Source organism: Falco peregrinus, chromosome 6 (genome assembly GCF_023634155.1).
Source record: "Falco peregrinus isolate bFalPer1 chromosome 6, bFalPer1.pri, whole genome shotgun sequence".
NCBI lineage: Eukaryota > Metazoa > Chordata > Aves > Falconiformes > Falconidae > Falco > Falco peregrinus.
Genome location: NC_073726.1, coordinates 26,518,707 through 26,545,538, shown reverse-complemented (window position 1 = coordinate 26,545,538; position 26,832 = coordinate 26,518,707). Strand labels below are relative to the sequence as shown.

The following is a 26,832-nucleotide window of genomic DNA, read 5'->3' as shown; positions in this document are numbered from 1 at the left end:
TCATCAGGACACAGGGCAGAGCTCAAAGAGTTATCTAAATTGTTGTTTCTCTGTGAATTCCATTAGTTAGAATCTTCCTACCTGGCAGGGGAGACACCATGATCAGGCAGGGTTTTTTCCCAGGGTGAGGCTCATCCCCTAAACTCCAGGTGTGCTGACCCCTGCCATTTCCCCAAATGCAAGAAACTCAAGTGCATAATTTGTGGTAGTTGGGGACTGTGTTTGTGATGGGGTTTTTATTTATTTATTTATTTTTAAAAAGGGGAGTTGGACTAGATAATCTCCAGAGGTCCTTTCCAATTGTGCCCATTCTGTGATTCTTTGATTCTGTGTTTAAGTGACCATGTTCCACTCTCAAAATACATTCATGCAGCAGATGATGCTCTAATCATGGCTTTCTCAAATCTACCTGACATTAATAGACTAAAGTTACTCATTATCCTGTGCCACAGTTTCCCACTTGGTTACTGTATACTAACATCCCTCTGTCCTGATCTGAGATCTCTGCTCATAAAATGCACAGTAAAGGGCATCTGTAAATAATGTGTGACTACTGATCTGCACATAGTCATATTGGCTGGTGAAAATAAATTATGAGGAATAATACAGATTATTTCAGCCAAATATGGTTCTTAATTATATTTATAATTTGACCACTTCATGCACATACAAAATACATCAAACTCATAATGAAAAGAAGCAGACAATGCCCCCCAAATATACAAAGAAGCATTTTAAATAACATTGTCTGTGTATGAGCACATTTGTGCGTATCCTTCCAAAATACATTGTCGCTCTTTCTCTTCTTCCATAGATGTCATAGCACTCTTTGAACAAGACCTTGTAGTTCTGAATTCTCACAGGCATTGCAACCATGAAAGTAGCAAAGTGTGAGCTAGAAATTTAAATTTTAAAAGGTAAGTAAAGATTTAATGCAATTCTCCACATGTAACCGCTAAGGAGATGGGGAGCTAAAAATACATACTGTCATATTAAATCAGGATTCCTGGTTTGCGTATCACATGATTTCCATCTGAAATCTCAGAGAATGGGACACAAAGTTGTTCTGTCAGGCTGAGATGCGGTTATTCGTTTCTAATAGTCCGTTAATAGTACATTTGGCACTAGATAGTAGCAAATGAATCAGAAAAAGTAAAATATAGCTCCCATTACTGTTGAGAGGAAGCAGACTCCATAATTCATCAGAAATGGATTTCAGTGGTGTTTTAACAGTTTTCCATCAAGGATGCCAGTGAGGATTGTATCGGGATTAGGTATAAATCTGGGATACTTGTTCTGTGCACGTTCTCTCTGACACAGCCTTTAGTGCTAGCACTTTCCACACAACAAAGAATCCTAACTCCAACTAAGTTCCATTAAACTGTCACAAAAAAGTGTGTTTATCCAGTCACCTGCATAAGATCAAAGTCAACAACTGCGTAGATCCATGCAAGGCTGTGCACAGTGTCCAGTCCCATCTCTTAGACAGGCATTCTAGCTAAACAAAGCAAACCCTCAGATAAATTGATTTACTTGACACTGCCTGGCCGAAAGATGTATCTGCTATTATAGTGACACAAGGTGAATCCCTGTTTTCCTCATACTGCAGCTGCTGACAGAGGGTGCCCATGGGCTCCTTTCAAACACTGGGTCAGACTGTTCCCAGAGGAGCACAGCAAGGCTCGCTGGTCCTGCCAGCAGCTGAGAGATCCTCTCACACACAGCCTGTTTAGAAAACACTGGGTTAGCATCGATTGCTGCATTTGTTAACACAGCAAACCTAGCAAATCTCTGTTACCCAGGCTGTTAATTCCCGCTAAGTCCATATCCTGTTTCCTGATTAGAAGTTGAAGCTAAACGTGAACCTCTTCATGGCTGATGAGTCCCTCCTATAGTTTCTTGGTGGCATCAAAATCTGTATCAGCTTGGTTATTTTCCCTGTTGGCATCAGGGTCTTATTTGGAGTTAACTCATTTGTGACTCATTTGTGTTTATTAACCTCCCTATCTTTTTTTTATTATTATTTCCAATTTTTAAAAAGATCAGTTCATAATGTAATATCAGATTTCTTAAGTAGTGGAATGCTATTTTTTCTGCATTTTCTTCATCTCATCTCTTATACTCAAAGAAATATAATATTTTTTTTTTTAAGTCAGTCTTGAAAGACGTTGATTGTAAGTGATTTTGTTCTTTGATCTTTCCTGGTATCATTCACAAAAGCAGCAAAGAAGCCCTTTTGGCCAGAGATCACATATCAGGAAAAGATTTACCTGGAGCAGATCCTTAACCTATAGAAACACAGCTGCATATAGCTGCTCTTGTTTCTAATCTGCACCCTAACTTTTTATGACTGCATTTTACCCCAAAAGCACATCAACAGTATAAAACATTACTTACTTTAAATGCTGTCTTTCCAGTATAAATGACTTCCAGCACTGCCTTCTAAACCTGTGGATTTAGCACATAGAGACTAGAAGTGTGTGATGAAAATAAACCAGGTGTGGATCCGGGTAATACTTCTTTGCTATACACATTTCTTCAGAAAATCGATGATAATATTGGCTTTTGCTCTGTTTTGCCACAAGAGGGCACTCCCTTAATTCCTGTCATTACCAACTCAATGTCCCTTACTAGAGGCAAGATAGGCTCGTTTTCTATCTAAACCCTTATTCCAAGTTTTTATATAGGTAAGTTGAATAATTTCATTGTTTGTGTTCTCAGCATGCATTTTACTTACACCAAGTTACTAGGCAATATTATTTAGCTGTGAGAGCACACTGCGCTTCATAAATAACGGATCAGGCAAAAAATGGTGGGAAGTAAATAGGATTTCCCTTTGTTACCTTTAGAGATAGCAGCACACTGTATTAACACAACTCATTGTTCTCAGTGATAAACTCAGACAGGTCACAATCAAAAGGAAAGACCTCAAGATGTGCAACTTTCAGAAGCAGGAGAAATTTGTGAAACAAAGAAAAGAGATATTTTTCATCCACTTGTGAATGCTTACCTATTTGAATTTGTTAAATATGCTGTCATGTGCAACAATATACAGCGCAAGCATGGTCCACACAGGAAAATGATTCAAGCACTCGAAGTTTGAAGATTGTCACGTCCTCCCTAATGCAAAACTCTGCTTTGACCTACTTTGAATCAGATAGCTGAGAAGATTTTGTTTAAAATGCTTCTAAACAGTCATCACGAGTGTGCAGTATAACTTACCATAGCAATTTTGTTTTCAGTCCCAATATTTTATATATATAAACCTGTGTCATTTACCAAACCCAAGACTGATTTCTCCCACTTACATAAGTCCAAATGAAATTTTGCTCAGAAACAGTCGATGGAATTTGTCCATCAAGAGTCAGCTATGTTCCTGGGCAATCGGTAATGCTCTGGCCTGATCCTTGCCTTCTTCTCCTGAGGGTTGGCGTATTTCCACTTGGATGGAGACATTTTCAGCTTTTTTCTCTTCTTATCTGTACACCACACTTTTTCACAGTATTCTTCCACCCTCTGGAAGTTGCTGTAACCTATCAGTTGAAGAAATTCTTTGTACCATGGCTTTGATGCCTGAGGTATACTGCTCTGCATCGGGCATGGCATTTTGTGAGGTATCTCCTCCTCATAGTCTTTATTGAACATCTCATCTACACGTTCTTCCTCGACTATTTCCAGGGTGATTTTCCTGACAGTGTGAACAATGCTGTGTTCCACCGTCTGACAAAAATAAGTCCCTGCATCCAACCGATGCAGCTTCAGGAATAAGAGGCCAAGATCCATTTTGATTATTCTATCATCAGTCTTCACCTGAAAAACAAATTGATGCAGTTACAAAGCACAGCCCTCTGCTATTACATTCAATCACAGCAATTACTTCTGAACTGTACATTCATGAATACAATATTTAATTTTGAGAGGAAGATTAGAGATCCAAGATTCACAGTTTCTAAGTAACAAAAAATTTTACTTGAAGTAAAGAAGAAATGGAGCTGTGGAAGGAAAGCACTCTGGAGTATCTGGCCAGCATGGGAGGACAGAGTGGAGCAGACAGTCTCCTGTTTTCCCATGATGGGTTAGTCACTTGGGGCTAAATCACAGAGGTGAGTAAGCTTGAAACATTCCGATAAAATACTGGATGGAAAACAAATGTGCATTTGCCAGCTTACCTGTAGTAAGTATCCCTGTGAACTTTCTTGTACATTGACAAATGCCTTTCAGGCAACATTCATGGGTATCTGTATAACTGCAGGACCATGGAGAACTTACAGCCTCAGTTCTGAGTTTGGTGTTTGAGTTCCCCCTACAGCTCCTGAGAGAGGCATTCACAGATGCTCGCAAGCAGGGAGCGTTGAGCTCTCTAATCCAACCATCAGAAGCACCCAGGACAACGGAATCCTCATCTTTCTATTCAATGGTAAAGTGCTGAATATTAAGCAGAAGAGAAATACTGAGAGCAGCCCTGCAGAGAAGGACTTGGGGATACTGGTGGATGAAGAACTGGATGAGAGCCAGACATGTCCACTCACAGCCCAGAAAGCCAACTGTATCCTGGGCTGCATCACCAGCAGCGTGGCCAGAAGGGCGAGGGGGGGGGAAATCTGCCACTCTGCTTTTGTGAGACCCCCCTCCCCTGCAATGCCGCATCCAGCTCTGGGGTCCTCAATACAGGAAAGACATGGACCTGTTGGAGCAGGTCCAGAGGAGGGCCATGAAAATGACCAGAAGGCTGGAACGCTTCTTTCATGAAGAAAGGCTGAGAAAGTTGGGGTTGTTCAGCCTGGAGAAGAGAAGGAACTGGGGAAACCTTGTTGTGGCCTTTCAAGCTATGAAGATGGCTTCTAAGAAAGATGGAGAGAGACATTTTGCCAGGGGCTGTAGCAATAGGATGGGGGGAAATGGTTTTAACCTGAAAGACAGTAGGTCTAGTTTGAATATAAAGAAGAAATTTTGCCAGTGAGACACTGGCATAGATGGCCCAGAGGCTGTGGATGCCCCATCATTGGAAGTGTTCAAGGACAGGACTTTGAGAAACCTGATCTAGTGAAAGACGTCCCTGCCCATGGTAGTGGTGGGGGGTGGACTAGATGATCTTTAAAGGTCCCTTCCAACCTAAACTATTCTGTGATTCTATGACTCCATGATTCTATTTCTTTCTGCTTTTATTTGTCATTTTCTAATGACTGTATTATTATTCATGAAAAATTGAATAACTTTCAGCAGGAAATATGAAAACAAATCTGTCTTAATAGTATAGAGACATACTGGAAGGTTAGAGTCTGTTCAAATTTACACTCCTGGCGTCCAGTATCTGAGCTGCTGTATCCAATAAAATGTGTATATAGTAGGACATCCTCCCCACCTCACAGTTCACTACCTTCTGTGAAAGACCTGATTAATAGTTCTATTGTAAGAATGATTATGCATAGATAGGGAACTTCCAGCTAAATACATGAGGAAATACCAAGTGTGAAAAACCGTGCAAAGATCTGGCACTTGGACAACACTTCAGGCAAAAAATGTGCCTGAAATAGGGATGACATTCTTCTTGCTTGATTTTAGATATTTAAAGCACAGTGTGGCATCCTTGGTTACTTTGTATATTTTTGTATGCGGTGGTTTACTAGTAATTTTTTTACTTTACCAAATGAAGCTGTCTAGTTTAGCATGAGGTGATACCACTGGCTATAACTGCACCACCATCTAGTCTGACTTCAAAGGCAGCCTACATTGAGAAGCTCCTGGGTAGATCTCTTTATTGTAAGTAGGCACATTTCTAACAATCAGATGAGTCCCACTCCTGAGATGTGCAGATGTCTGTGTCTGAGCTGGGGTCTCACATTTGCAGTAGAGCCTAGCTGCTAGGCAGTAAGGCAACCATCCTTATCCTTTGGCAGTCTGAGGCTTGTCTCCCTACATCTTTCCACAAGTGGAGACAGCTACACTGATGTGCATCAAAGAGGTATTGAGGGGTAAATATAGTAACACTTACAAAGCACTTTTATAATAGCGAAATATATGTGAAAGAGGCAAAGAATCTACCAACACCTCTTTTCAGAACATTCTGTAATGTAATGGGTGAGGCAGCAGGAATGAATAGATGTTAAACTAGAGTAACACTCGGAGTGATATGTGCACATTCACCTCTGCAATAACGTACCGAGAGAAGTGATGGATTCTCTTTTGTTTTGAGACCTTAAATCGGGCTTCACTAGATTTCTAACATCTGCAATCAAGATGCTGAATGCAATCACCAGATGAAATTCTCAGGTCTGTTAATTCAACAGAGCAAATGAACATAATGATTTTCCCTGACACGCGTGTACCTTTCAGCAGTTGATGACAGGCCTTTCAGTGAAGATGTAATATTCCTAACAGTGGGCTCTTTTACTTAAAATGTTAGTATATAAGCATGTTTACCTCTTCCTTCTTAGTGTCATGTGCTCGCTGGACAAGCCAGATTACTTTTGCTTGTAAGGTCCGAGGGGTGCACTCCAGAAGGGTGCTGTTGTACTCTATCCCATAAACAAGGCGCTCCTCAGTCTTCTCTAGGACTTCGCCTGGAAGGAAAACAAAAGTTTTAAAAGTATGTGCTACTGCCAATACTTGTTAGTCCCCATATGCAGGGTGTATTTACTTTTAAGAGTGAAGTTCAATTCAGATCCAACCAGATAGTGACTGAAAAGTAGTGTCTGGTTAAGGTCTGACCTGCGAAATGAATTTTTCCATCATCTCAGAATCTCACAGGATCTGTTCCTGAGATAAAGGGACCAAACTGTGCCATGATTCAGCTAAGGTTATGCACAGAGAAACAAATTTCAGTGTTTCACACTGCTAATTGCTTGTGCATGGTTCTTATGAATAGTTCATCTATTTCATTTTCACTCAGTGAAACAGGAGGATTCGATGAATGCTTAAATATAATAAATAATGAAATATTTTTAGGGATAAAAATGAGAGCACACACCTTTTGCAGAATGAAACTCTTAAAAACTCTACTGCCCTAACCAATATTATACATGTCCACGTTATACACCTGGAAAATGAATGTATAGTTTTGGCTCAAGGGTGCTAATAAAACCAAGGTGAATGAAATTAATCAAAACTCAATTCTGATTTTCCATCCAACAAAATATCTGGAGGAAGATAAGCTAGATATTACACTAGTGATCAATTGCCCTTATTAATGAAATCATCTTATTCCATAGTAGTGAGAAATATTCTTGAGACCAATCAATTTTACACCCTTAAAAATACAGGGGTTGATATCACTGTGATTTCTTATGGTATTTTAAACTTACTGTGTAATTAGTATTTCATATTGGAATATACTTTTCCAAAATCTACTGTATATTACAATGGACATCAATTTTAATGATGCTTTCTCTGGTTAAATAACTAATATATACCTAAATAATTTTTCTCTGGTTATCTATCTAAAATAACCTTTTATATTTGATTTTTTTTCTTCTGTAAGTGCATTGGGTGTTATCCTACAAAATACTGAGGATGTCCAGGCAACTGTTTTCTGTCTGGTTTGCCATTGCCAATACCAGTGTTTGAAATCATCACTTTCCACGGTCTGGACAAAAGCATAAGACACAGTATTTTTTTTTTAATTATATTTTTTTTTAGGACAAATCTTGATAATGATCACAAAGAAACATTTGTGTTCTGACATGTCATTGCCCGTGTCTATGCTACAGAGCTCCTTCAGTTCTGGCTGAGTGCTCTGGCAGTATTTCATATTCATTTCAGGATTCAGCCCTGTTATTTCTTATCCCTGTCCCATTTTTCCACTTGCATGTGTGTTGGAAGCCCTTACGATGCATTAACCACATCCCTAGTCTGAATGGTAGGGCTGCATGAACACTATGGGATGCACCCAACCTGCCATCGAAACAAAGTCATTCTTACACCTGGGTGACATGGGCTCATCTCTATGTCTCTTATAACTTATTATGGGAATATGCCAGTAAAAAACCTCAGGTGAGATCATGGTCTGGCTCATACTCTTGGCAAAGTCTGTGCTTTCTGCTCCACGTATTTGCTAACAATTCATAAATGTGTGAGTAGTTTACCAATGAACTGCTGGCCAAAGCACTGCTGCGCTGCATTTCCATGTCGAACATCTTGTCTGCGGAAACGTCTGGAGGGAAAAAAATGAGATAACAAGTTTAGCTTACAGATTGTTGGGTTTATGCTGAAGTGGCATTCATTAAAAACATAAGGAGCTAAATCTTGATTCCTAAAAATTTAGCATTTTTGTGAGAAATGCTCATTTATGCCTTGGTATTTTTGCTCTACTCAACCTATTGGGAATCATGTCTGAAAAAAAGACACACACTTGTCTGGGGAAGAGGCATAATTGTGTGTCCAGTTTATACATAACGACACTATTTTTATAAATACTAAACCAAGATCTTCTGAATGAACTGGGCAACATTCAGTGCTAGGAAGATTCAAAGGGACCTTTAGCCTGTCTTTGGGTTCTTTTTTTTTTGGAAGCCAAGGAAATTGCCCTGCTTCAGTTTAGAACAGTTTGCCATGTATGTCAAAGGTAGTTCTTATATCCTTCTCATGCTACTTTTTTTTTCACTTGGGAATATCAACACGCAGAGGAAATACTTTCTTTTATTACCTCTGTGTAGCAGACAGTTGTTAAGCTAATTTTTCTCAATAGGGAAACAAATGACAGTTGTTAAGCTCATTTTTCTCAACAGGGAAACAAATGCAGTCATGACTTTCCCATGCCTAGAAAGGCAGCTAATAGCAGAACTGTGGTCAGAACCTGTGAGCCCTGGCTGTGTTCTGGAAATAATGCAATTATTTTTGAAAGAAAGAAGTGTTGTGAGATCTGGGCTTCAAATTCTTCAAATACATTTACAGAAAAAGAATGAAAACTGTAATCCTATGGTGCATTCCCAGAAGAACAGTGCTTTTATATGGCAATTTTTTCCTCTGAGTACCTTGATATACAAAATCAGAGATTGCTTACTAGGAAAACAAAAGAGCTGGCTGGAATGTCTTATCTTGCTAGATGTAGTACTTCCAGCAATCTGAAGTTTAATTACACTAAGGATAGTTTTCCTATATATTCATAAGGAGTAATTCTACACAGTATTACCAGTGCCATACATAACAGATTAACAGAAATATGCAGTGTAGAAAATCTTACACAGCAGGTATGCATACTGCATAAATCATACATGATAGAAACAAGCAAAGCCAAGCAGTTTTGTTATTCTTTGCAATTACTACTTAAAGCTTTTCTCCAATGCTATTTGAACACAAAAGACAATTTTTATTTGGCACAACCTGAATTTACTGACACTATTTAAATTTACACTATTAAAAGATCTTGCCCATGGGTGTTATTCATATTTCTAAACTGCCAGTAGACGGTGATTATTTTCTGAGTTCTGTCACCCATATGGACTTTTGATCCAGTGGTGCTGGTGGGCCAAGGGGACAGCTTTTACCTTTACTAATATTCAGCAGAACCAATGTTTTGCCAGTGTTTTTTCAGCGGAATCTGCAAATTCAGTGGGGACTGTGTTGGGCCATTTAGGCAGAAGCGCTGAAAATGCATGTATATTATCAAGCAAAAAATGAGATGCTGAGATAGTAATAGGGCTTTATCATGCCCTGGGAGTTCTCATTGTAATGTATAGATGCTGCAGATTTGTTTACTGATAACTCTGCTAAGTGTCAGTGCTGAATAATGCTGCCACCAGCTTTGCATATCTGTGTATACAGTTATTATCTTCCACAAATATACATAAATACTATAGACATAAGCCTTGGGGGAAAAGGAAAAAAAAAAGTTTTTACTGCTGTCAGGCACAGCAGCCCTATGAAGCAGGAACAGGACAGTTAGTAGGCATGTACTATTTACTCTTCAGTTCCTGAAGATCATTGTAGAGCTAAAAAAATCCTTGTCCTGTAAAACAGGATATTTCTCCAGTTGTTTGAACCATTTGAGAAAAAGAGATGTTTGTTTGATGGATTTTTTCTGTTGTGTGAAGGCTGAGAAAGATATTTTTACCAGTGCCTTCACTTGCTACTTTTTTGAAGAGAAGGAAAAAATGGGGAGAGGTGCTGAAAGAGAGAGACATGCTGGGAAATAAACTTATTTCACAAATACTGAAATAGTGAGCCTTGTGTTCATGTTTTTTTGGGTTTGTGGGTTTTTTTTGTTTGTTTGTTTGTTTTTTGTTTTGTTTGTTTTTTGTTTGTTTTTTTTTTCTTAGTAATCATTTCATTCAGAATTCCATGAATTATAGAGTAACAGAAAACTCCTGAGATAAACCACTGTAAGGAACAATGTTCAGTGAGTAGCAAATGTACTGAACAATGAAAGTGTCTTTTGCAATCTATAACTTCATGAATTTAGATTTCAGTCTGTAACTCTACGCTTTCAGGAACTTAGTAAAAATGATCTGCAAGAAAGCAACACAGTGATCATCATCATCACCATCACCATCATCTCCATGTTTCTGTATTATTTTTCAAGGCATAGATGAGGCAAAGTTGAAGAGTCTCAGGGACTTACACAAATCATTGAGGTTTGTGAAAGAAACCAGCAGGATGAGCTTGGTTTGCCGAACCGAATGTGCCAACTGGGGGACATCTGGGTTCACACCCGGATTTAGCTGCAAGGTGGCAGCATCCCCTCAATGGCCACACCCCTTATCCACCACGCCCTGCCCCGCCCTGCCCCGAAGCGCCTCTCCGGGGTGCCCCCAGCCAGGGGCGGCTGTCACTGCCCCCTCCAGCCTGGACACCCTATGGTGGGCAGGCCGCAAGGAGGGCCAGGAGGCTTCAGGGGGTTGAAAATAATTTTTGGGGAAAAAAACCCTGTTTGGTGCTCCCTTGCTAACCATGAGAGATGAAGAGCATGTTTGTGTACTTGCTGGTGGAGCGCGTGGTGGGGAAAGAAGCCAGAGAGGGAAAGGAGGCAGGAGGGCGACCGTCAGCTTCTTATAAGTAGCTGAAGAACCACAGGTCACCAGACCTACTCAAGCTGAAAGACATTTTAAAATGACTTCAGCTGTTTTTCAGCCTGGATGGTGAGCTGGCACAGCAAAGAACCTCACTTGTAGAATTTTGTGCTTGTTTAGATAAAAATTGAACCTGCCTAAATCAGACTGCAGAGGTAATAGTGAACTAAAGCATTTAAGTCCTGGACCTCTGCTTTCTCAAGCATACTTCATGGAAATGGAATGCAATATAATTTCCCTCTTTATCCTGTACATGCCTTAATTAACAGTTGTTCTGTTTCATGTTTCTGCAAACACTTGTCGCACCTTGGGGGCATTAGGCTCTAAAGCAGATGAGAGCATTTGAATTGAAGCAGGGAGAGCACGTTCATTGTACATCTCTGCCACTGTTCAACTCTTCACCAGTAGGACTGGAATTAAAAAGAGATCGCTTAGCAGTGCTCTTTCTTACTGCACTAGCAAGGCTGCTCTTACAAATCAAAAGCCCACCTAAATGTACCGTACGAGGGTCACATTTGAGCAGACTGAGGTGGTATTAAAGCCTGCTCATGTGTGCTGTAACGTAAGGCACAGCTCCATGAGTCGCGATGAAGGGAGGGCTGCCAGGAACAGGGGAAACAAGTGCTCTCCAATACCCCTTGTGCTCACATCACTTGTACTATCCTGTGCAGCGCGAGCAGAAATCTGGAGTTCTGAGACAAGGGTAAATTAAGATGTGTATTCTCTGGGATATGACATTAATTCTGTCTGGAGCCCAAGGTTGCCATGGCAGGGTTATCACCTGCGCAGGGTCACTTTGTACCAGAAAACTTCATGTTGTCTACTGAGGCCTGCCTTTTCCAGCAATGCTCTCCACCTGCTACCTAGGAGGAGGCAACTTAAAATGACTTCCATACATGTCCTGAGTAGCTCTCCCTGCCTCTTCAGGTACCACACAATGTGAGCTCCTAAGTTTAAAATGCTCTGAGCCTCAACTATGCGCTAAAGTGAACAAAGCAAATGCCATCTGTCCCTCTCAATGTGTTAGCTCTTGCTGGCTGTTCCCCAAACTCTTATACGCAAAAAGTTTTGTAGACGTCAAGAACATTCAATTGAGTGCAAATCCCTTCTCCACTGCTGCAGTGCTTATCTTAAGAGAAGGATGATGATAACAGCAGTATTTGCTTCTTTTAGAGACTGACCTGCTGAATGGTGGGGAGGTAAGGCACAGGAAGGTGCCTGGGGGGCTGCCGGTATCACTCAACCCTGGATAAATGCCTATGTCAGGGGACTTAAAGGCTGCTACTCTGGAAATTGTCTTAGGTGAGAAATATGCTAAAAATGTACAACAGAGTTTGGGACTGAGTGAGTTTCTCTTATCTTTTCTTATACAATAAGTAGCCTGCAGAACAACATAACTGCTCCTACAGTCTTAGCAAGCTGCTGGGAAATATCTTAAACCCCTCCCTTCCCCAAATTATTTTTATGACTTTAGATGAGTAACCCATATGCTTTATAATTACGATAATCCAATTTCTATTTACTGTAGGAAATTATTCTGTCTGACCCACTACATAGCTGCTCATCTTTCTTAATCTGGGGCCTGAGTGTTTTAGTCAAAGTCTTCTCACATTGAGCAGACAACCAGAGCCCACTTCTTCCCTTAGGTCTGATTGTAAGAAGCATGAGAAAATTACGCAATCCTGCTTGTAAAAGTGGTGTAAACTCCCTACTTGGTTTAACCTATATGCCTTAGTGTAAGAAGTCCAAGAGATTCTTAATTATGCTGAGTCATTGGCTGTATTTCTCATTTTTACTTTTTAATGTGCCTTACACCAAAAGTTGTACTACCCAGTGTAACATGGCTGTGCTCATTATCTTGTAGAAAATATCCACAGAAACGCCTGTTGTGCCTGGCTACAGTCAGCAGTGCATTTGCTAGAGCTCATCCAGGTTCATGGAAAGATAAGTTGTGTAGAACAAAAAACAAATAAATAACCCCCCCCACACACACACTATCCTGGCTTTCCTTAAGAAACAATAATAAACTGGGATACTATGATTTGGTTTTGAATGAACCATTTCCTCTGGTTTTCAGGACTGTCTCCAGAAGTCACTCAATTCATTCTAATCCTTGCAGGCCATGTAGGTCTAATATATATAAGCACATATTTGCAGAAACAGTAATTGCAAAAAAAGCCACCAAAAGGATTTGAATTATGCATGACCCAAATTTTGCTGACTAAGGCTAGAAATTACCCTTTTTAGTGGCAAAGCTCACTTAAAGTCTTGTTTAAAGGTCTGGAATAAAATATGTATGTTCTAGTATCTGTGTAGCCGAATGGCAGGCACTGGGTTCGAGAGGGAATGAAGGAGGACAGGTATGTGGGAAATTACTGCACAAAAGAATGAAGGCCAAGAACCATGAATAAGTGAATGGTGACAGGGAGAAGTCCTCTGCCCAAGGCAAGACCTAAAGCACCTGAATTAGGTTTGTGCTTTGAACTGACCTCTAGAGAAACTTCTTTTTATAAATATATAAATAAGAAAGGCTAAGCCTAACCTTAGCTTTTGCGGATGCTCTGGTTTCATTTTGGCTTGTGAAGGTATTTGACTATTAACACAGAATCTTCTTCGCTCTTCTGGGAAATTCGGTTGTGTATGTTACTGCAGAATGATATGTCTGCTGTATAATACTACCAAAATAGGTCTCTGATGTTGTAAAGAATCTTTCCTCTGCATACCAAAAGAGGCATAAGGAAACAGAAGTTTGTTTAATACTTACTGCAAATAATTGCTAAGTGACTTTGCTTCATTCATAAAAATATTCCTGGTGCTGCAGTTTATGCCATCCTGTTAATACGGCTCCTTTGCAGTCCCCTAAGGTTGCACTTAATAAATATCTGACACATTTTCTCACTGCTCAGTTATTTTTATGAGGGGGAGATATGAATATCTTTGTGTTGTGGTAGGAACTCTTCACGTAGGTATTTTGCAAAAAGGGTTGTGAGGGAAAGCAGCAGTTCTCACCTCTTTGCTTGCATTCCTGTGGGGTAGTATCGGGAGCAGGAGATCCCATCCCACGCACAGTAGGGATCTCGCGCGAGGCAGCAGTCAGCACAGGCAGTGCCGTACATGTCACACTGGTGGAACTTCACTTGGGCTATGACTGACTCAGATCCAACGTAAAGCTGTTGCTGAAAAAAAATGCATCACATACAACTAAATTCCTAGAATTTCTGCTAAAACTTCTGTTACCAATGGAGTTACTAAACAAATGTTAGCTTTATCGTTGCTCGCCAGTTGTGCATCCAGCCTGTGCCCTGAGGGAGGCAGAGTTGCTCTGTAGCAAAATATCTAATTACAGACTAAACTCCTGCATGAGCACAGAGGAACAGAAAGAAGGTAAAATAAACAATTTATTTTGGCATTTCCTCGCTTCTGGAGTTTCAGCTTTGTAAGCTTTATTTTTGAATAGGCAGTTTAGGTTTCTTTTTCTTCCTCAAGATAGTTTCCAGTGCCTCCCTCTTTACACTTCCCTGTCACCTAACTGACCTGCAAAAAAATCTTGACATGAAAAGCTTTAAACAAAGAAGTTCGAATTTGCAAAAGTTATAAGCCACCTCAATCTTAAAATGGGAGCTCCCGAGTAAATTTAACTCTTGATGTGGCTGCTTACAATACGGTCACATATACACGTGCATAGTCATACTATGATTTGTATAATCCCTCCATGCACAGGAGATAGATATATTTTTTTTTTGTCTCCTGGTGCTGTGCAGCCTTTCCTTACAAATTAACTGCTCACAATCTTCTTCTTTAATACTTATTTGTAGGGTTTGGGGTTTTTTTCATCATTAGTGCTAAGACTGTTTAAATCTTCTGAGTTCACATAAATGTCCTTTTCAAATAAATTAAAGATGATCAATCTAATTCTTGACATGCTGGTATAACAAATTCAGGAGAGAACAGCTTGGATTTACAGGTATTTTAGAAAAAGTCTTGTTGCTGGTAAAGGTAAACGGTCTGAGCACAGTGTGCGCTGCAATAGGAACTGCTTATGCACAGCTCTCTTCCATGGTTTTACCAGTCAGAAAAAGGATTCCCTATGAACATTTAAGCTGTGCTTATCCTAATGGCCTAACTTAGTCCATATTCCTGCTCCTAGACCAAGCTTTCAAAATCTGACATTTTAAAATTGTTTAAAGCTGGAACACACTGGCAGCTCATTTAATCTGGTTTACTGTCACTTATCTGTCACAAACCACAAAATTTAATACAGATAATTCATTCTTTTTCCTAATTAGACCTTCTATATCTGTTTAGATCACAGAAATTTAGCTTTCAAAAACGTCAGGGGAGAAGACTAGGAGATCTGGTAACAGCAATACTTGAAGAGTTTTTCGGCTGAGATAAACCAGATGACAGTAGCAGGAACTCAATCTGCCAACTGGAATGAAGAAGAAACCTGGGAACCTTGTTTGAGGGGAATTCTTTCTTGTCTGTAAAGGCTGCAGTGTGCATGTCCCAGAAGACATGAACACTTTCAATGAGACATATGACATGGGATTTTCTCTTTCATCTTTTAGCAGGGGTAAAGACTGCTCTAAGTCTTGGTTCATCAGGGGAGGGCAAAAAGCATCCGATATCTAGCCAACTGAACATCAAAGAAGAACATTCCTTCCCAGTCTCTGCAGATAACTAGCTCAGCCATGAAACATGTTATTTTGTTGTACCACTGACTTGGTGAAGACTGGTTAGTGTTATTAGGGTAATGAGACAAAACTATCAAGGAGGTCTCCACAGGCTCACTAACTCCAAGTTCAAAAGAGGCCAGCCAAAATGCTCAAGCTACATAACTTTTTTCACATAAACTCAACTAAGTTATATTTATGTTTATTTTAAAGACAAAATTAGTGCTAAACCTGTCCCTAACACATATTCCAACATTTACTTGTCCTCAGTATCAGAAAACTATCCTATTTCCAGATTAAGTTTATCTATATCAAACAAGGTGAGCTTGGTTATTTAATCTGACATTGCTTTGCCATCAATGTTTAAAAAGCCTTACACTCATACAATAGGAAGTCACTCTGGTAAAATTTTATACCTGTCCTCTTCTCTCTGTCTCCTCTTTGATATCTTGAAAAAGTTAAGCTACTTTCACTTTTCACAATCAGGTTTATTCTTCAAGCACTGGATTGCTTTGGTGGCATTTTTACGGTTCTCTCCAGATTTTCAAGATACTTCTTGAATTAGCAGAGTTAGAAGCACTTGGGAGCTGGATGTGATGGAGAAAGACTACTTCATTTTTTATAGAGTATCTCCTTTTTACTCTTCCAGCACAACCCTTTCACCATGACATTTCATTGAGAGCTAAAGGTAAGGCAAATATCTGAAATGACACTGAAGTCTTTCTCGAAATAATCACTCAGGTGCGTTGTTAGACAATCTAGTCTCGAGAGCTGCTTTCATAGTCCATGGGCAAAAACCCAGATTGATCCAGGAAATAATTCAGAATACACTACACCTAAGATCCTCCTCTGAATCACCATCAGAGTGAGTTTGTCTTTCTGCATTACCTACAGAAAGAATGCAAGTTGACTAGACACCCAGACTAACTGATCTTTTGGGGCACACTCACAGCTCCAATTAATGCAAGTTCACTCTTTGTTACTTGCGTCTCAATACATTTATGTTCACCTATATTGTGCTGGATGTTTAATATCTATTAAAATATAACTATCCTGGGATGTTTGTAATGGCTTCATCCTGAGATGATATGATGATATGGTACAAATGAGAATCTACCTACAAGAGCAATAAATTGGGTGTTTATATTGGCAGAAACTAGCAGAAACTCAAAAGGCAGTTGGATCCAAACAGCCCTGCCTTTCATGGGCAACTGAACATGTGGGAGAGCCAGCAAGGCTTTTTTTGCACTGATAGCCCCGTGGGGCTGAAGTCTGTCTGCATTTATCAGCAAGGAACTTTTCTGTGAGATGCCACATACACCAGGCTAATCCCCACTGTGATTACTACGCCAGTAATTCATGAAACAGATTGGGTTTTACTTGCTTTGATATGCATGATAGTGTGAACTAAGGAGATATACCATTAGAATTGGAAAATATGAATGCTTCATAAAGGAACAGATCATATCACCATAAGTTTATATTACAAAAGGATTACATGTGTCAGAACAGATCTCACTATAGACGATGTACATACCTCTGTTTATCTATGTATGTATATATGTATGTATATATGTATCTATCTATCTATCTCTATACAGTTTATAGCTTTGTTACATTTGAGTCACAATCTTCACATTTCAAACTTGTCTAATACTTACCCTTTTTGAAGAGATTTCCATAGAAATAATAGGAACTGGCACCTAGAAAATAGGAAATATTTCCTTACTTAGAAAAAAAATGTATCTTATTATGACAATAAATTGAATAAAATAATGTTGATCTTTACTTATTATACTCAGCTTTGCTTGATACTTTGATTTTCTTTAAGTTCTGATATTACAGAAAGATGTGAGGAAACTGTGACTTTCAGAAGTATTGCTTTAAAAGAGTCTAAAACCAGTCAACACTTAATTCAGGATTATCAGAGCCACAGGAACACTACAATTTCCCTGTCAAACATGACATCAGATCTTGGACCACTGAATCTCTTTTGTCCTACTTGAAAGTGATAAGTGGAGTGTTCTTTATAACAAAACATTCACTGAAGATAAGATAAAAATAGCAGGAATTCCTTCTTTTACCATTGTCCTCCCTGCCCTCTGCTCAGATTTCCTGGAGCAATGGCAAGACATAGCCCCTAATAGGTGTATTTAAAAGGAGCTTTATCAAGAGGGGCGATTTCTGTGATTTCCCCCCAGGCAACAGGTCAATAGTCACAGGCCTTAAATGTGGGTACCAGGTTTAAACATCTAAATTTGGATGTTGGATTCTCCTTATGGATCCAAGTAGATTAGCCTCTTACTTTATGTGGCTAACATGATAGGAACTGAATACTCTCTAAGAGGATTTCAGTATATTAGTTTGCCATGTACCAAATACTGAGCTTTAGTCATGGGCTATTCTTGAACAAAATGGCATTTTGCCTCAGTAGGACTCAGGTTTGCCCACTGTAAAGACAGATTAACTGATTCACTCTTTCTGAGGATTGCTCTTTTTTTTTATCTGGACCTCACTGAAGCTTACTTTGCACATGCAATTTTACCCTTTTAAATACTTAATTGGATATGAGGGGTAATTGCAATGTTTCCAATTAAAAGCCACACTACAACCTCCAAACATGTAAATAGAAATACAGTAGTCCTGGTTTGCTGCAATGTGCTTCAGTACTTGGGCTATGTACCTCCACCTCAGGAAAACTTCAGCTGAAAATGAAGATTAGTCATAAAATAACTAGATCGTTGGAAAATTTCTTGCACGTAATTGTTACATAATTGACTATCCTCATATTTTTAGAAATTTTAGTTCTGCAGAAAATTCAAGACTCTCATATATGCTTCATATAAAGCACAGTTCACCTTGAATACTTGCAGCTCTTCAAGAATCACTTCTTCCATTGATTCTGTCTCTTGATTGTAAATTGTAATGACTTTCAGTACAATTCCATTATCTGGGAATAAATTTAAACAGAAAACAAACAAAACAGAACTAAAGGTTATAATTGGTGGAAACATTTATATGGCCTTCAAATACATTAAATGACTTCTTCAAAGTGATAATGCATAGAAATTTCCAAATATGTACAGGTAATTGCATATTGCTTTTATTGTTAAGGACTCCTATTCTTAGAAAATAAACACATATGACAATTTGTCCCTGGCAAATAAAAGTCAACTGTGACATCCCCAAGCTATATGATTAATTGACTTGTGTTTTTCAAATTCTGGGTCATAACCCCTTCGTGAGCTGTAAAAGGAACGAAAAGGGTGACTATATTTCAGAAAAAGAAATGAGAATAGGCAGGAGCTGAGTCCATCAAGGCAAGGGAGTGTAAAATAGCTTTAATTATAAGTTGTGAGTTTTTACACTAGTTAGGAAGTGACTAACTCTCCTTAGTTGGTGGCAGCAGCTCCGTTCCTCCAGGCAAGAGTACACAAAACCTTTAGGGGCTCATTGCCCACAGTTCTCACCCTGCTCCAGGGAAGCACTGAGCTGCTGTTGGTCTGAAGTTGTTAATCAAAGGAAGATGAACCAAGAGAAAGCTGCACGTTCAAAAAGTCTAAGGCACATTGGAGTCTAGATTTATCAGCCTCTCTGTCACTATGACTCTTGCAGGAAATTAAAACACGCAAAGGGCGTATGGTCTTCCACCACTTCAGTATTGTCTTGCTGACTATTATTAGAATAGTCTTGCCTTTCTTAATCCAAAACTCACTCATCAACAGTGGCAAATATCGCTTTCTTTCTTCTGTTACTTTTAGTCACCTTTGATTTACAGGGGAAATATTAAGCAGACAAGCACTGGGGAAAATATTCAGCAAAAGATCAAAGGGGCAAACTTAAAGAGGAACCATTAAAATGGGGTCCTACACCACTTCTAAAAGAGAATACCTAACCAAAGGCATCCATTTTGTGATGGAACAGCAAAAAGAAATTGCATTCTGAGCTCTGATTTTCCTAAGTAAGTCCCTCTTCGTATCCTGCTAACAGACATGTGAAAGCCTTGACGTTCAGGCTTCATCTTTGATGAACCATTCTAACCTGCACTGCTACCCTTAGAAAACTTCTGCTCATTGGTAAGACTCTTTACTTGTCTTACACAGCAGGTGTTGGACTCGGACAAAAAAGAAATTAACCCTTTCTAACATTATATTGCCAAGAGAAATAGTGAGTTTTTTGATGGGACCTTTGCCAGAGCAGAGATTGCAGGACTTGTTTTAGAGTTTCTAAAGCCCAAATTCCTATGCTGGAACTTTTTGTCACCTGAGATTAGACATTTCAAGAAGGCTAAGCAGGTGTTGGATGCCAGTTCAGCACAGGTCTAAAGCACACTCTTTAAGTCCCCTTAGATTCAACTTCACTGAGCAGAGAACTTGTCTACAAGAGTATTTGATACAAGATTTCAATCACATATGCAAATGGAAAATCTGAAAAAATCTAGGCACCATTATAAAAGCTGATGTACAGAAATACATGACAAAAGACACAATGTTTTTAGACAACACTAAGTCCAGTACTGTGACCATACTGAGGCCATTAAAAAATGCTTAGAAAACAGCCCTAATATAAATAAGCCTTTGCTATTGTACAAACATTTCTTTTGAATGTTCTGAACACTGAAATGTGTTTATCAGAGGAATTTCATTAGTAGAGAATAATTCACTGTAACTGCTTTCCTAGAAAAAATGGTCAAAATGATTTGTGATACCACTCCTGTTGTTAAATTGATAAAATACGAACATATGAATCCTTGGAATCTTTCCAGACAGATTAGTTGTGACCAAAGTCTTGTCTAGTTCCAGGCTTTCCTCTTATTTTCTTGAGTTTTCTTATTTTTTCAAATGTCATTAGAATGTGGGGGTTTTTTTGTCTGGTTGCATGAAGTTAGGGCAGGTCTATGATATATTTTACCTTAGCCATATTTGTTTGGTAGACGTTTAAAAATCCTCTTTAAAAATCCTCTTTAAACAAGCTCCCTATGAAAATGGCACAAAAGAAAGACAAGAAAACTTGGCAGAAAACTTCTAAGAGTTTCTTTTTAAGAAACTTGGGTATTTCCTTCTTCCTTCCTTGAGCTGTGTTGTAACCCAAATCTGGAAGCTGGCAGTTTCTTTTTAATGGTATCAGCTAGACTTGTGGTCTCCAAAATTGGGTAAAATAAACCATGGAATAAAGCCAGTAACTTGAACTGTTATTTTTGAAAATTGTATCACTTTTGTTTTTCTCAGGTCTCCAGGGCTCAGCTCAGAGCTATGCTGAGATACATGATTTTGTTCTGAAGTTTTAAAAATAAGGCCAGTTGTTCAGGATTTTTAATTTAAAGTTCTTGTTTGGAAAGAAAGAAAGAAAAATGGAATCCTGTACTTAAGTTTCTCTTCCTAGTCTTTAAGTGCTTCCCTACCATTATTTTTCTATATAATTTTATCAGCACAATGAAACATGTCTAGAATGATTAACCCCCTCTGTAAGGTGAAGGCTGGCACAGCCACGCAAAGAATGATTGTTATAAAGAGATGTTGTATTTTTTTATTTATTTTTGGACTATACATAATTTAATTCATCCTGGAGGTAAAAAAAAAACAACAACCCAAAACTTAAAACAATGTCTGTCTTGTTTTCTTTAATTTACCTGTGCCAATAAACAAAACATCATATTGCCCATCTTCAGCTTCCACTCTGTCCACTGCTATTTGTTTAAGATTGTACTTCCCATCTGTTTTAACTAGTATTGGCCTCTTATGAACAGGCTTGATGGGCTGATACATCAGTGGATGACTCCTGGCAAAATGGACAGCTTCATCAGGATAGTCTTTAGTGGTAGTGTACAGACCGCCATTCACCTTGCTCGCACACTGCAAAAACATAAAACATAGATTATCCCGAAGGTTTGCCAAATAAATTGTCAGAGACTGGTCTTGTTTTCAGGGGTTATGACAAGCCTACAGAAAACCTGGCGTAAAAACAGGCACAGAAGACCACAGCAGGAATTGGGATGGTGAACCCTATGCATGTGTGGATTATTAATCGTGAGAAGACAGGAAAGGGAATGCTAAACAGAGCCTTGGCATTGTCACATTTAGAAAGAGGGAGCTCCTTCCCCTCTGGCATACTGAGAGCAGAATAAATAATGACATTTTTAGATTTTGACAAAAATTGTAGTGCTTAGTTCATCCCTAAATTCATATTGAGGGTGTAATCAAAATGGCCACTGACAGAGTCAGGTGAAAGGGGTTTTCTGTCCCAGTGGAGACACAAACATGTGAAGTCAGCAGAATACTAATGCTTGAAATTAATCTCTAGTCTTATTAGTTTTGATTGCAAAATGTATTACCGTAAGAAACTAAGCACACTTAAAAATGATGCCAGCAGAAACAGTAATTCTTGATCTTGGGCATTGTAACAGTATTATATTTGATTCTAATTCCTAACTCACGATGACAGTATTATATATCACATTTCAGCTTGAAATACCAATGTTTGTATTGATCAATCTACCGTTTTGCAAAGCAAATAGACTTTACGTCAATGATTGATTAAAAGAGGCTTACTCCTACGGTCAAATGTGCAATTAGGGATAATTTAATGCATTAAACAGAGAAGTTAATTTTAGGATGCTTTGTGAGGGATATAGTGTTCCCTAACTGAACATAGATTCTAGATTTCCAATTTACTTTATGATGTCTAATTGAAACCATTTATGATCAAGCTGGAAATTATCTCAGTAATCATTTACTTTCTCCAAATATTCATAAGACAGTGTGGTTTTAAGAAGCATTTTAAGCAAAGCCACAGTAGCAGCCTTTCCCTATTCAAACTGGATTTTTCAGTCAATAAAATGAAATAAAATACTCTTCATGTTTACTGGAAACAGTAATTTTAAACTTGTGGTCAACTGTAATTGACAATAACAAACTCCTGCACTTGTCAAGTGGGGCAATGTTTGTTTCCACTTTTGGGGCTTAGCTACAGGAAAGTATTTGTTCAGTGTTGACTTTAAAGTAATTGTCTAATCAACCTAGTGATGGAATATCACTGGCTGTTTGCAATAAAGAGACAGAGCTAGAGCATGAAGACAGGCTAAGCCTCTGCTTTCAGTGCACTGCATACCAAGTGAATAGGCATTGCCAGGTTCCTTTTGGTAAGTTCTAGCCCTGGAGAGCTTTAATAAAAATAATACTTCACAGGCTTTTAATTTTTAATTGAATAAAATCAAGCAGTCTAGAAAGGAAACAGTAGACGCAGCCATCTCTGAAGTCTATCAACACCATTTTTGGGGTAACTGATGTCATTCCCAGAAGCAGCGCAGTCTAAATGCACTAAAAGAATCAGCAGAACACGAGCTGGGACTACAGCAGAAGCTGTGCTCCAGGCAGGCTGGAGAGCAGCAGATTGCAGAGCTTGTGCTTTTCTGTTTATTTAGCTCTAAGCTCTTTCATGGTGCTTTTCTGTTTATTTAAGCTCTACTCTCGTTCCTTATAAACTCCATCTTTACCCACTCAATAGCTAAGATCAAAGAGTGCTGACTCTCAGAGATGCCTAATGGCAGGTCGTTTTGGGCATCTTCTCACTGTCACTCCTCTAATAAGATAGGTAGTGGGATTCGGTTTACCAATATGCTGACTTTTTCTTGGAGTGTGAAACCTAACACTGTGGGCTACAGACCAAACCATGCTTTTTCTTCATGCTCCTGAAAGACCTCTAAACTGTGCTCTAAATGAGCAGCCAAAAATGAACCAATTAATCCCCAGTTAGCTGGCAGAGCCAGCTACTTCATCCTCAGGTGTGCTCTGCAACATATAGAAACAAACATGATTAAATCAATTAACACAGAAGAAGGATCTGCTTCCTCCACTAACTTGTTCTATGACATTGGGAAAATTACTTGCGATCTCCTATATCCGTTTCAGGTCCCATGCCTTGCCTGCTGGGGAGGCTACAGCCCAGCCTGACCCAAAGGCAGCCACTCGGAGCCAAAGCAGGGAAGCACTTTGAGTGGAGCTTAGGGCAGCCTTTCTGTACATCATCATCAGCTTTGCTGAAGCGCTGACTCAGTGTTCTCTGCTTCTTGCCAAAAAATCACAATTTAATCTTCAGTGCTAGGAGATATCAATGTAATGATTGTAGTCATTAATACTGAATTCATGCCCGTGTTTAACGCTAGTCCAAATAATGTATGTGAGGTGTTTTACTGCCTGGAAATAATGCCACTTAAATAACTTGGGCCATATCATCTTTGTAAAATACACAGCCACTCTGCAATCTGTGCATGGTACTGTCTCAGTATTTGGTAAAACTGCAAAAAGATGTAAATCTGCTGTATAAAATGTCAAATAAACCCCCAATAATTCCTTTGAATAATTTTGCTAAAAATGTGACCATTTACTTATCTGATTTTCTATCTTGACTCAATACGAATGACTTTGTTCTATATCAATCAAACAAACAAACAAAATAAAAAATAGTATTAATGTCAGCACTGTTACAGTGGTAGTTTATTGGCCAAGATGGTCAAACCATATTCATATTGTTTAAAGCCTAGATAATCTCTCTTTTGGAGCATCCACTTCTGCATTTTAACTTCTGTCTCTAACCCCAAGAGAAGCAGAGAAAAACATTAATTTAAAATGTGAGAGAACACACATTTGAAATCGTACTACAGGGAGAAAGGCTGTACTGGCACAGACCAGATAAGGTAATAGGCCTTTCCACATCTCATTCCTGCGATTCAGTGATAAATGAATTGTATGCAATGTTTATTTCTGCAAATGATTGCTTTTAGTATAAAAAGGAATATTGATTCAGTTATCAAAGGGAAAACAACACTGGAAGTAATGCTCCAGCAACTCTTTGTTCCGCTAAGAGAGTGAGCCCCCAGCCTGCCAGAAGATAAAGAGATGAAGTTTGAATACTGGGGGGGGGGGCGATTTTAGCCACACAGTTGTTAGAAATGTCTTTGCATCTCACAAAGTCAAAAATCTGCACGATGCTGACATGATAAGGGGCAGACCTTCAGGGAGTGTAAATAAAAGCAGCTTTGCAACAGATAGCAAAATTGCCATGGGTGGGTGGCTAAGGAGCTGTATTCCCAAAAGGTGTGGGGCAAAGAAGAAATCCTGGCTGTGATGCTGTCTGGGTTAGCCTGGCCCTTGGGGCTCCTGCTGACTTGCAGAAGGAAGGGAAAGGTGAGGGGGGCCCTGGTTGTGCCCCTTCTATGAGATGCTGACCGGCCCCTGCAATGCAAAGGGCACCCTCCAACCCCACCAACAGGCACTGAAGGCAGGACCAGTGTCCTCACCCCCTGAGCCGGGATGTGAGAGTCCCAGACTAAGACCCTACAGGGGCACAAGCTTCTGAAACACCTGAGAAGAAAGGAAAAGAGTTTGAGATGAATATGACTTGTGATGCCTTGCAGAAATCAACATAGAAATCAGGAATTCCTTGTAGAAATTAATTACCTGACTCTAAGTAATAAGTTTATGATTTCTTCCAGAATTTCTGTTTACCAAATGAAAAATCTAAGTGCCAAGCAGGAGCAACTCTCTATGTGACAGCACCTGTAGTTGTGGAGCATGTGACAATAGTTGCCAGATTAAATGCATTTTCAAAATATGCCTTTTTTCTTATTTTTAATAAATGTCCATTGAAAGAAAAAGAAGTTTGTAAAGAAACTTGTGTGAAAATTGGCAAAAAGCATGAGCAATTTTGCTGAATTTGAGTCTTTGCAATGTAGTTTTAGTATTTCTATCTTCTTTTTAAAGGGTACAGAACAAGAATGTTAATAAGCTCAGAAACATGATCTAAGGGTAATAAATATCACTTTGTGTTGTCTGAAAGGAAGCTAACGAACTGTGAGACTGCTAGACCATTGCTTCTAGAAAGAACCAATCTTGAAAGAAAGACCTCAGGTCTTCTGGAGGATTTACTTCTTATTTACAAACATATTTATTCTGATTAGTTACTTTTGTTAAAATCTATGTCTCATTTCTAACCTGCTCACTTTCTAAATCATAGAAATATTGAAATTTGATCTTTTTGAAAAAGAGATGAATAAAAGGAATCAGAACCAACTGATCTTGAAATACTGTATATATATATATTTAAATGTATTTCCTTTAACACTTGTTAAGTGTCTTGATTTCAGCAGGCAACAGGAAGAAAACTAATTCCCTTGTGTAAGCTTGTTATTTCTAGTAATAATCTTATTTACATTGGAAAAAATTGCATGTATCTTAAGTACATATTTTTTACAATGTAACTATAGGTATATGTTTCCAGTCCAGCCTGGCTTTATTTTCCCATGTCAAGTCTATAGGGACAGTTTGTCCCCAGAAAGTGCCATAAGGAAAAAACCTCACACTTGCCTCAAGGCACTTAAATAAATTTTGATTTTTCATGTATTTCTTTGGCATTTAGATTAAAGTTATCAAGGTTCAGATGCAAAATAGTACGATAGCAGCCAAATTTAGAAGAACTGTTATTCTAGGCTCAATAGAAAGTGAGGTCCCTTCCCAGCTAATGCACTTACTGCTTCTGAATGCAGCATCTGATTCACTTTCTAGAAGTTCTGTTTCTATCCTTGTTGCCTGGGGTCCTGACTTTGGGACCTTAGGATCTGAACAGAATTTTGTTAACAGGATTTTGGAAAACATTATGTGCTTAATTCCGCTATTTTCCTATGGGAAATGTGTGGTTCTAGTACTTGATTAAACTTATTGCTGAACCACTCCACACTTTTCCAGAAATGCTAAAGTATGTATGCATCCAAATTACTATATCCTGGATCATGAAGCCAGGCAGATTTGTACATTAGCAGCAGCCTGGCTTTCCTTCCCAAATTCATTTACATGGCAAAGCAATGGAAAACAGATCGTACTTACTGAACCAGGTCTAGGGTAAGGTACTTTTCCTTCATATAGAGCCCAGTGATATTCAGGTCCTTCTTTATGAGCATATGGTCCATTGAAAGCTGCTCGGACACTTGCCATGTGGTAAACACATATAGCATATCCTCTAAATATATTGCTACGAAGAAAAATTCAAAGACATTATTAAAGCAGTATGTCACATTCTGTACATGTAACACTGATATTATTGTGTAATTAAAACTAAATCACATTTCAACAGTATCCAGGGAGAAAAACCTACTTATTCTTTCC

The 26,832-nt window shown here is 38.9% G+C and overlaps 1 protein-coding gene across 1 annotated transcript in view; it reads right to left on the bottom strand.

Annotated features, from left to right (window-relative positions):
• Nucleotides 1-626: 626 nt before the first annotated feature.
• SEMA3E (semaphorin 3E) overlaps nt 627-26,832 on the bottom strand; it is a 145,152-nt gene continuing 118,946 nt past the window's right edge. The window contains exons 10-17 of the mRNA XM_005240154.3: nt 26,554-26,698; nt 21,306-21,528; nt 18,535-18,626; nt 17,338-17,379; nt 14,013-14,179; nt 8,082-8,149; nt 6,421-6,560; nt 627-3,810 (exon numbers count right to left, since the gene is read on the bottom strand). Of these exons, the coding sequence (XP_005240211.1) occupies nt 3,358-3,810; nt 6,421-6,560; nt 8,082-8,149; nt 14,013-14,179; nt 17,338-17,379; nt 18,535-18,626; nt 21,306-21,528; nt 26,554-26,698 (1,330 nt within the window). The 3' untranslated portion in view covers nt 627-3,357. The remainder of the gene's footprint in view (nt 3,811-6,420; nt 6,561-8,081; nt 8,150-14,012; nt 14,180-17,337; nt 17,380-18,534; nt 18,627-21,305; nt 21,529-26,553; nt 26,699-26,832) is intronic.